This window comes from Acomys russatus, chromosome 8 (assembly GCF_903995435.1).
Source record: "Acomys russatus chromosome 8, mAcoRus1.1, whole genome shotgun sequence".
NCBI lineage: Eukaryota > Metazoa > Chordata > Mammalia > Rodentia > Muridae > Acomys > Acomys russatus.
In genome coordinates, this window is record NC_067144.1 from 61059949 (window position 1) to 61072514 (window position 12566).

Below are 12566 nucleotides of genomic sequence, written 5' to 3' on the forward strand. Positions count from 1 at the left end.
AAATAATTAAAATATTTTTAACATGTTATTTCTTAAAATACTGTTTAGTAGCTAGACAATAGATCCCAATATTCAAGGAACGAAAGGTTGCCTCTCATTACTGCATGTTTTCCTAATCTATATTTGAGTGTGTGTTTTATAAAAAATTACTTTGAAATAGTTTTTAATATTGTGTAATGTGGAGATTTTATGGAGTCCTCTTTTGCTGTTGTTCTTTTGTTTAAGACACACTTTTTAATGGCCTTGGGCTAGGAGCCATCATTGGCCTTGGAGTCGCTGCACTTTTGCTAATCCTTGTGGTAACAGATGTCAGCTGCTTCTTCATTCGACAATGTGGGTTATTAATGTGCATCACCAGAAGAATGTGTGGGAAGAAAAGTGGCTCCAGTGGAAAAAGCAAAGAGCTAGAAGAAGGGAAAGCAGCATACCTGTAAGTATTAGACACCAGCACCACTTACATTTAGTGCAACCCAAGTTCAACTTGCATGTATTGCTTGGGGCTTTCTTCTAAGCCACATCTGATGTTTAAGTAAAACACACTGCAAATATTATTGTTTGTGTTTGACATTAATTTTGTGCGATATACCTACATGCATGCATATACACATGAGCATATATATACACACATATATGTGTGTGTATGTGAGAGAGAGACAGAGACAGAGAGAGACACACACACAGAGGAAGAGAGAGAGAGAGAGAGAGAGAGAGAGAGAGAGAGAGAGAGAGAGAGAGAGAGAGAGAGAGAGAGAGAGAATATTGATCTGACGTTTCATCATCAAATATGAGTGTCTCTTTGACAAATTCTTTTCAAGGAACAAGTCTATTATATTACGTACACAAAGTTAATTTATGCTCCTATCGAGTCAATGCTACACTAATGTCCCATACTAAGGCTACTGCTACCAAGTTTATTGCAAACCCGGCATATATAGTTTTTCCTGATTTAAAGGCTTAAGTGGGGCATTGCTTCTGAGTGTAGTGTTTTGTATCTGGCATCTTTCACTCATACTGTTTCAGAGCTGTTTGCTTGAATAATGGTTTCTCAGGGTTGTGGTCCTTTCTAGGTATTTTAAATAGATTTCATTAAGCTAGTTCTCTGCTCGTTTTATACTTGTGCATCCTTACTCTCCTCACTCCTCTTCTTGGGCACGATGAGGGCAATTGTTCATTCTTTTTGTCATGGAATAGCGTCTATTCTTTTTCTCATGCACATGTGTAGCCACGCAAGGGTCATATACATAATACAATAACAATTTGTTTGCCTAGAAGTATTATTTTTAGTCTCATAAACTTTATTATTTACAATTTAGTATTTGTTGATTGTCATTTTAAAAAGTCAAATATTATTTAAATTTTACTGCCTGTTAAATTGTATATTAGCATGATATATATATATATATTCTGCTAGTTAGGCTTCAGTCAACTTCATACAAGTTGGAGTCACCTGAAAACAAACAAGAAACCTTCTGTAGACATTTGTATACAACATTTTCCTAGTTGGTAATAGTTTGGAAGGGACTATCACTATGGATTGTGAAAAGCCAGGGATAGCCTGGGTTATAAAAAAAAAAAAAAATGAGCAATGAACAAGTAGTTTCTGGCCCCAGGTTCTTGCCCTGCATGAATTACTGCTTCCTCTTCTATCATTGTTCGGGTGTGATCAAGATATTTAAGTAAAGATATTTCCTCACCAATATACTTTTGATAAGTATTTTATCACAGAAATAGAAAAAAAACACATAGGTACATACAAACACATACACAAACATACATATAATATTGTAAAATATGATTTTAGTTACTTATTTATTTATTTATTTATAACAGATGTCTGAATGCTTTTAATATTATGGGAGTAAAGAGTTCACAAATACATAACTACAGCACGTATTACACAGCTTAGTGAATGCTTACAGGATATGCACTTTTGCTCAAGTTTCACATCAAGTTAATTGTTTTATTATTTTTTCCTTTATTTTACTTATTTAACCTTGAAGTGTAAGTTCTACTTTAATTTTTTAATAATACATACTGATTTTTCCTGTTTTGTGTATTATACAAATGTATGTATCCACTTTGACACTTTTTAATTTATTAATTCATCTAATATTTATGTAATTTGTCCATATTTTGTATATATATATATATATGTATGAATATACATGTATACTCTTAAATCTCTATTCAATAACAAATGGAAATTATTGGTAATTGCTTTTGTCTTTAAGATTTTAGCTTATACTTTGTTAGTATTTGATTTACTTTTGTGAAACCACAATTCAAAGTTTCTGTTCTGTACTTATGTGTACAATTGAAGAGGTATGACCTTGAAAAAACGTTTCTCTTATGGTATCTGTTCAAAAATACCCCATACAAGAGCATTTTTTATGTTTATATTCTAAGATATGTCTATCATATATTATTTTCTATTCATTCTGATAATTATCTAGAATGTTTTAAATGAAAAATGTTGCCATTCAGAAACACACACATTTAAATTTAATGTACAACAATGTTATAATTTCCTTATTTTTATTCTTTTATGTAAATCTTGATTTATAAAAAGTCATTAATTTTAGCTCTCGTTTTTTTTTTTTTTTTTTAGTTTGTTACTTTTGCCATTCACTTTATATCCCATTCATAGCCCTCTCTCTTCTCTCCTATTTCTCTCTGTCTTTCATTTATCCCCCCTCTCTGCTCCTCAGATAAGTGGAGCACCCCTTCTTATTACCCCACCTCAGCTCAAGTCACCTTTGGACTGAGCTCATCCTCTTTCATGGTGGCCTGCCAGGAAGGGCCATCCTGGGGAAGTGATCAAACAGCCTACGGTAGTGTTGAAGTCAGAGACAAGCCCCTACCTTGATCTTCTTAGTAGGGGACCCAACTGCTCGACTGTGGCATATATGCGGAGGGTCTCAGTCTCTCCCATCCGTGTTCTCTAACAGTAAGTTCAGTCTCTGTGAGTCCCTATGGCCCTAGGTTAGTTGACTTTGTAGGTTTTCTTGTGGTGTTCTTGACCCTTTTAGTTCTCTCAATCCTGCTTCCTCATTTTCCACAGCAATTCACAAACTCCAGTTAAAGTTTGGCTGTGTGTCTCAGCATCAGTTTCCATCAGTGGCTGGATGAGGCTTCAGCGATGATATTTATGCTAGGCTCTTGCCTGAAAGTATATCATTAATAGCATCAGGGTTGGACTACCTCTCAATGGCATGGATCTCAAGCTGGGTTAGTCAGTAGTTAGCCCTTTCTTCAAATTCTACTCTATCTTTATCCCTGCACGTCTTGAAGATAAGACAAAGTGTGTGCTGGTGTCCTAATGCCTCCATTGGAAGTCTCTCCTGGTTAGAAGATATGATCAGTTCAACCAGGTTTTTTATCCCTCATTGTTAGGAAACTTAGCTACGGTTACCCTCATATATTCTTGGGAGTTTCCCTTGTCGTAAATTTTTATTTCATCCCAGAGATGCCCCCTGTAACCCCATGATCCAGTTGTCTGTACCACTACAATCTTCCTCCATCTGCTCCCACCTCATCTCTTCTGTTTCTATCCCCTTCTTATTTTCAACCCAGCCCCCTTCTTCCATCTACCTTTGATGTCAGAAAGACAAACATGGTATGTACTCACTTAAAATGAATATTAGTAATAAAGTACAGCAACCACAGACTCAAAGAAGCTAAGTAACTAGGAAGGCCAAAAGGGACATGCTTGAATCTTACTAAGAAGGGTCAATAAGTAGTGTCATATTTAAAGTAGGTTTACACAGGAGCATTGGTGATTGAAACTGACACATTTTGCTTACCAATAGTAATGTCTTTTGATCATTTCTCAGATGGCAATATAGGAATGGATCTTGTGTTTTCTATTGTGTTACTTTTTCATGTTATTTTTTATCCAGTACAACATTGCATTTATTAGTCACCAAAGCATACACAAGCTTTTGTCCCTGGAAAAAGCCTTACTTTATTTTGGTAGTCTTCAACTTAATTTGCTTTGTTTAGTTGGTCCGGTGTGTCTCTTACATTTCATTTTAACCCAATTTATAATTCCTTCACAGACACACACACATATACACACATGCATGCACACAAATACCCATACAGACACACACCATGCATAACACAGCATGCACATTTAAATTAATTATTTAATAAAAGTCTCAATTTCAATTTTTTATAATAAATTATCCTGTCTGATTTTGAAAACAAAATGTAAATGACAGAGCATTTTTTCAATTGACACTTTATGTAGCGTATCAATGACAGTGGGATTAATTTACTATACCATTTCTCTTGCTTTCATCAGAGTTTACATCTTACTAATTTCCTCTGGTACATAGCCTGGTAAATTGAATCAGCAAAAATATTGTTAGTGTATTATGTGTTTTTGCACAAAGAGAGACCAGTGCTAAACATCATCATTGAAATATGGTCGCTACTTTGTGAGGCATAGCTACAATCTTACAGTGCCAGCCCTTGTAGAGGCTGAATGAGAAGTATTCCCATAGGTTCATGATCGTATCTCAAAGCAAAAATGAATATTTTATATGCAGTTGAAGCAGTGTCAACTGTTTCAGGTTAATTCATTTTACTTTAGGGTAAATGAATGATTTATCTGAGATTCTCCTCGAGTACCTAAAGGAATTGTAGAAGCAGTTCACAAATGTAGCAGATATAACCAAGTCATGACATTATTTTTATTTTGTGTTTTTCTGTGTTTATTTTACCATAAGCTTACTGTTTATAAATCATGCTGAATATAATTAATCATAAAGAGTTGAAATAATATGATTTACTTGTGCTTGCTATCACTTGTAAAACACAAGATAAAAATATCTCTTTATTGTGCCAGAAATCTCAATAAGCCTTTTTTCTCCTATTAAAAAATTTATAAAACCTCCATGAGAATTAAACTGTAGCTAATTGGAATGGTTAAAATTCATTAATTTCTAGGTAATATCTTAGATTTTCAAGTACTAGTTTACTAAGTTGTTATCATTAAGTGAGGGTCAGCCTATAGTCCTAGAACTTTGTTTACAAAGTGTAATATATTCCTATTTATGGTATTAATCATTTACATTTATGTAACCAAACATTTGTTTTTCTCTAAAATTTACTAAAATTCTATATAAGATGGGATTATTCTCAGTCTCAACACTACTGCTCAAAAATTAATATGGTTTTAACATCTGTATTTAGAAAGTTTCTTTATTGAAGAAAGTTTTCAATTTAAATATTTTGATTAATACTGCATGTAAAATAATGGTCAGATTTATCTTGCCAAGCTATGGAAAAACTAAGGTATGACTACTGGGCCTGTTAACTATGTAGTGTATGTTGTGGTCAGGGTTTTGGCATTCATCAATAAGTATAAAGAATAGAGTGTTAGACTAACACAATAGACTGTGTGCAAGGCAATACTTTAAATGGAAGCATGACTATGAACTTAAAAATGTGATATATGGATAACAATCATAGAAAAAAACAAATGTAACATAGAGCTTCCAGATCAGTCCCCCAAAAGTTTCAAAGTTCCCATTTCCCTCCTTACAAGTAATGACCTCAACAAACAGAAAAATCAGCCACTATTCTTAGATAAGTAAGGAAATCAATGATCCAATGAGATTGAGAAATCTCACTTTCACTGTCCAAAAACAGATAATTAAGAGAGAAAATCATAATTTACAGAGGCAATACCTACAAGCAGATAGCTATTTTAAAGCACTTAGAAAGGGAGAATATTCAGAAATCTTTTTGGGTTCCCATATTACACAAGTCTGAGAGACAAAAATCTAAGAAGACCCTTAATAAGGGATTTTGGCAGGACACTGGCCAGTGGATCTGGAGAAGGAGAGAAGAGGTTGGAGCTGGGAAGAGCGGATTGAGGGAAAATTGTGGTCATGACGTATTTTATGAGAAAATAATCTTCTTTTTTCATGTCTGGCTATTAAGATAGAGTGTGAGGCATATGAATATGCAAATGCACATAATAATTTGAGTAAGCATGTTATGGCAGATTCCATAATTTGTTTCATAGTAAAGACATAGAATACTTTCTAACTCATATACAGCACTTGTTAGCAAAATACAAAGACTATTCCAAGACACCAAGAACACCACGACATCTGAACATATCTGGAACAAACCAAAATTAAAACCCAACATCCCTTTAGTTGTCCTCACTCTCAGGTAGATCATCCATCCCAGCGCCATGGCTAAGCATGATTCCCACTGACAAGTAGATTTTAAAAGTAGAATCCTTGTTACTAGTACCTACACTTTATTTATATTTATAATTAATGACTTTTATATATTGATGCATTTTAATGGATAGTTAGAGATAAGAGAAGCAATATCAAACTGTAAGTATATCATTACCCTTACAAAACTGTAAATCCTTTTGTTATGAAGAAGTACAACTAGCTGTAAGTTTAATACTATAATGTATGAATTTGAAAAATCTCTCACTCATTCATCAATTAGCTAGTAGCAAATTTGAAGTCTGTGACCAAAGCATATCTTCATTGCTAAGTCCTTGAAGGCCATATTATAACACTGCCAAAAGCTTCTCTTTTATTCTTCATATTTTATCCATTAATTGAGATACAGTTTTTAATAGGCTTTTAAAGCACACACTAATTATGAAAAAAATCATATACATCAGACATGATAATGGTGATATTTGGATATGAACTTAAAAATGAAAATTCCTGCATATATTTTACAATGCTTAATTTTATTTGAGCTACTGTTAAGTAAAATAGAAGAAAAATTACCATTAATGTTAAAATCAAAGCCTTTCTTATTACTTGACAACTGAATATTTCATTAGTAGATTACATTTCATTTATAAAAGTTATTTTCAACATTGTGAAATTGAAACAATATCTCTAGTGATTGTTTCCAATGTTGATGTATACTTCTTAATGTTTATGCTTAATATTTTAGGCTTAATTTTCTTTTAGTTATAATCATTGCTTAATAAGACATTCTAAATTTTAACACATAGATTTTAAAAATACAAACTGATTTTTCTAAATAATTTTTCTTTTCTGCCTCTTTTTCAAAATATATCCTTTGTCGGTAGTCTAAGCCAGCCTCAAATTTACAATCTTCCTAACTGGCTCCTGGTTACTAGACTTAGAGATGTTTGCCACCTTGCCTAACACCAAAAACAATAACAAAATATTACAACGATTATGATAAAAAACCAGACTACATCACTTCTTTCTAGTTACTTAGTGTAAATCATGGAAGTCTCACTTTAAAAGAAAAAAATGTTTGATTAATTGGAAAATGTCTATCTTGTGTGTGTGTATGTGTGGTATTCACATATGAGCGTTTTTGACTCATTTAAAAATTAAAATATTTTATTACTCCTTTACTCCTTTTAGGAAAGATGGATCAAAAGAACCTATAGTGGAAATGAGAACAGAGGATGAGAGAATCACTAATCATGAAGATGGGAGTCCAGTAAATGAGCCAAATGAAACCACACCGCTGACAGAACCTGAGTATGTAAAGAAAAATTTTTACATTTCAGGATGAATAACAATAAAGTGGTGAAACATTGTACTTGTTTGTAATATGAAGTCAAAATACCACCATTATTAAGGACAATAATTTGTTTTTAATAAAACTTCATTTGACTATTAGTTAAACTTTAAACTTTCATGAAAAGTGTTGAAAATAAGAAATGTGTTACTGGGTATTCTAACTACTCTATTCTCTGTTTTTACTAATTTTATTTCCAATCTTATCAATCCTCCTCTCTATAAGTCCTTTTTTCACATCTATGCCTCTGTTTTATTTTCTGACAGAATTTTTAACATGTAATATGTAACGCTCTTGTAACCATGGTTTTTTCTATCCATTAGAGTTTGGTAAGCTCACCAATGAGTATACAAGAGAATAGAAGGACTACATTTGCCCCATAATCCATCTGTGGTCCAGCGGGAGACTATATGGCATTGTAAGGCACACCTCTAACCAATGCAGACTATTGATAGACTCAGACTTGTTAAGGCTCAGGTCAGACAGCTATACCTTCTAGCATATCATGTTACCAACGACCCTAATTGGCTCACACACACACACACACACACACACACCAAAAACAAAACAAAATTCAGCCCTCTGTAATTACATTCTATGAGTCTTTGATAATTGGTATTAATGTCCTCTTCCAACAGTAGTTATCAACTATCACTCATCTGAGCAGCTCAGATGATGTATTAACTACCACTTATGAAAGTGTGATTAAGACTGAAAGAAGCATTTGTCTAAGGGTAGAAAAATGAACATCTAGTATGGAACCTTTTCCCTTAACTCAAAAACAACAATAAGTTCAATTCTGGGATGTTAATACATTCTCAACCATCATTTTTAACAAGTTCATTATATCAGGAACAGATACTCTTTTTGTGAATAAGGTTTCAAATCGAACAAGGCATCATTTGCACTATAGCAGTCCTGACACCTTAACTAACAGGTTAGTCCTGTCCCTCTTAGGATTCAGTGTCAGGCAAGGCATTTGATACCTTAGTCTCTCTTCTTTTCCTCTTCTCTGGTAGTGACTACTTTTCCTTCTCACAATTTATACCACACCTGCTTTTTATTGGTTATTTTTAATATAATTGCTTGGATTTTCAAGACAAAGTGCTTATTCTCCTCATTCATAAATATAAAATAAACTGCACAGAAACCCAAAGTAACTAAAATAACAATATTAGTTCCTTTATATAATGATAAAATTAATGACAGAGGTTGGCTGAATTATATTTGTGAACATTTAAATAATCATTTTGTCAAGGAAGGAAGTATTAGTTCCCAAGATCGCATACAAAATGGAAAAAGTAACTAGTAAATATTACCATAGAAGAAAAAAAAGTGGGAAGATTTCATTCAATTTTGTAAAAGTAAAATTGATGAAGCTATCTCAATTTCAGAGAATAAACAAAACAACACAAAACAAAAAAACTAACAAATCAAAGAACCTGTTGAGGTTGATAAGTGTTTCAGAGCAACTGTTCCTCTAACAGAGGGCGATCAGTTCCCAGTCAGTACCTCCATGATGCCTCACAACCCTCTGCAAGTCCAGATGGAGGAAACCTTACACATTATTCTGGCCTCTGTTAGCACCAGAAACACATACACTATAGATATATGCATGCAGCCAAACACCCATACACATAGACTATACATCTCTTTTAAAACTAGTGGTGACACACACCTTTAATCTCAGCACTCAGGGAAGCAGAACCAGGCAGATCACTCTGAGTTCAAGGCCAGCCAGCTCTACAAAGTGAGTCCAGGAAAGTCAAGGTTACACAGAGAAACCTTGTCTCAAAGAAACCAAATCAAACCAAACAAACAAAAAACAAAACAAAACAACAAAAAATAACAGGACTGTTTTATCATCATAATCAAAAACAGCTTTCACAACATACATTTTATAGTCATAAAAATATGAAGAAAAATAATCTGAAAAATGCCAAGGAAACATACATGTAAATGTAAAATATAAGAAATAAATTCCTAAGTAGTACAAATCTCCATTGATTTCAAAAGAATTAATAACATATAATTTTTAATTGTATGTATGAGCATACCATCTACCAATTTTTAGTCTTTTTAGAATTATTAGAGATGGTAAACTAAATAGTGGACATATATCAGAATTTAGGCTCCTAATAATTAAAATCAAATTAATTTTTATTTAAACTTGTTATTAAGTTACTCCACAATGAACAATTAGGGCTATCTATATTCATAAATACGTTGTTTTCATATCCTCAATATTACATTACATTCTTAAAAGTGCAAATGGTAGATACTTCATTACATTTGTTAATTTGCAACAAAGTCTTTAAATACTTAAAAGTTATGCATGAAAGCATGCATAAAAGGAATATTATAAACACTGAATTGTTTGGCCTTTTTAATATATTTGCTGACACATATACCTGTAACAATAACTAATGAGAAATGAGGCAACCAATTTAAAAGTGAGCAAAGAAATATATAAGGGCTAGGGATAAGGAATGGGAAGAGAAGTAGAGTCATTTTAAAATCTCAAAGAATAAAATTAGTATTAAAATACGTTTGTGTCTCTTCTTCTGTAATAAGTATAGCAGGTTTCATCAACATGTGCTTATCGAAAATGTCAGAAGCCAGTTTTAAATTGTCCCTAGAGATTGAGTTTGTTATCTCTCTATTTATTTCCAGAAAATTGCCTTTAAAAGAAGAAAATGGAAAAGAAGTTTTAAATGCAGAAACGATAGAAATTAAAGTGTCTAATGATATCATCCAGTCTAAAGAAGATGACAGCAAAGCCTAACAGCAAGTTCCAGCAGCTTGGTCAGCACCACAGAGCGCATCTGGATTGCAGTGACACTATGACCAAAACTATTCCATTGACCTTAATTTCTTGGGAAAAGTCTAGCTTGGAATAGCTTGTACACATATACATATGACCAACTCCTCATGTCACAGTCCATTTCTTTCTGTTGTTGTGGTGATTGTTTCTTTCGTTAAGAAATTCAGTATAAAGTCTGGATTGGCACCACATTTGGGATTTCAGTTTGATCGTATAATTGAAGTACTGCAATTTGTTATATGGCTAAGGTGTTTTTATTTTTTAAATTTTGTCTCATGTAATACCAAAAAATATACTTCAGCTCTCTAAAATATTGGGTTGTAATGGAAGACAGATGAAAAGCATTATGAGCTAAAAAGTGTAAGAAAGTCCTGCATGTTTTTGAAACACACACTATTATAATGGCTTTCAGATTATGGTGAAGGAACATAATTAAGGTTATGCCTTTTATCAGGGGAATTTCATGGAACCCAGGTTGAAGGAGCCAGTCAGTTATCTATTGCAGATGCTAAAATCTGAAAATTTGTTGGAGAACTCTTTTCAATTTATGACCACATTAAATTTTCAACGTTGATCTTGGGTACACTGATACCAGAACAAAACTGCTACACCATTGAAGGAAGATTAGTTGTGTGTAAAATTAGATTAGAAGGACTTCCTAAATCTCTTTTTATGTATACCATAATCACTTGCAGTGGATTACACAAAAAGTAAATGTATTACAAGTAAAACTGGTATTGATTTCTGCCCTCAGCTTCAAATAAAGTAAATTGAAATGGCAAAATATTAATATGTTGTATTTACATATTTATAAATACATGGTTTTTAATTTATAAAATAATTTATCAAATATAAAGTTCATTTCAAGTACTTCAAATGATAATAGATATATTTTGGTGTATAGTTTTAGATGATCATTGATATGTGTCCCTGATTTAATTAAATTGGCTAATGACAAAAGTATATGTTAAGCTGAATTACTTTAACATACAAATGTGCCAGAAGAGAAAAGAACAATTGAAATGGTACTATTCTTTTATGTAAAACATTGTATTTTAAAATCCATTTAAACCCATTTTAAGAGTTTTGATAAACAACTGTAGTGAAGCAATTGTTTAACTATTCGATATAAACTTTCTAATATCACTTGTTAAGGACTATACAAGAATATGGTAGTTACTAACACAACCTATGCAAACTCCCTGAAGTCTAAGTCTGAATTATGATTTAACTTATGTGAAAGGAAAACACATATGTGACTATGAGTATGCATATGTTGGGTGCAGTGTTAAACAATTTAAGTCAGAGTTTGAAATTTTCTATAGTAACTCTTCTCAAAACCTTCAGTGTTCAAGTACTGAGTGAATAGCTTCAATACCGATGCACTGGATAATGCGTTATTATAGTCAACTGAAGGAATGATTTTTACAGTGCACAATGACCTGCTCTTACACCTTCTCTCTTTAGAGGTAATTTCATGAAAATTAAATACAATACTAAAGTCACTCTGGAATACTTTATTTATCAAGGCTTGCTTATCATCCAAGGAGACACAAATGATATATTGTGTCTTGTTCTTATCTGCTGGCTCTCAGCTAGACTGAATATGCCCAACTGCATGTAACAGTGCTGTCATCTCCACAGTACTTTGTTGGAAAGTCAGAGTTAATGCAAAGATCTCAATCCTTGCTGCCTGCCTGTCTTGGCATATTCTAAAGAGATGGAGTGTGGGAAAGGCACACACACACACACACACACACACACACACACACACACACACACACACACCAGAAATCTGTGCCTATTTAAGAATATGAACCATGTCTAAAATAAGCAAAGAAGCCAGTTTAACTCCTTTGACCAAGTTGATTCTGAAATATGTTCTTGACAGATTTACCTGGGGTGTTCAGCTTATGTTGGTCTAGTCATCTGGGCTCCTTTTAAAGTTGAATTTCATTTTTGTTTCGTTTTGTTTTGTACCAACTATGCTAAAAACTAGTTGAAATACTTGAATTTGTTTGTTTGTGTAATGTGGACAGGCTTAGTGGTGTCTATGAAGCAATAGCCATGAACACTGATTTGTTTTCCTGGATAAAACAACATGCTTTTAAACTAATGATAATTTGTATGACTTATAAAGCAATTTCGCATGTTTAGAATTGTCATATATGTGCTATACCACAAAACA

At 32.9% G+C, this 12566-nt stretch overlaps 1 protein-coding gene across 1 annotated transcript in view; it reads left to right on the forward strand.

The window, feature by feature from the left end:
• Positions 1–11708, forward strand: part of Ncam2 (neural cell adhesion molecule 2) — a 412037-nt gene extending 400329 nt beyond the window's left edge. Inside the window, exons 16-18 of the mRNA XM_051150158.1 lie at positions 226–430; positions 7395–7514; positions 10228–11708. Coding sequence (XP_051006115.1) covers positions 226–430; positions 7395–7514; positions 10228–10339 — 437 coding nt within the window. The 3' untranslated portion in view covers positions 10340–11708. The remainder of the gene's footprint in view (positions 1–225; positions 431–7394; positions 7515–10227) is intronic.
• The last annotated feature ends 858 nt before the right edge of the window (positions 11709–12566 follow it).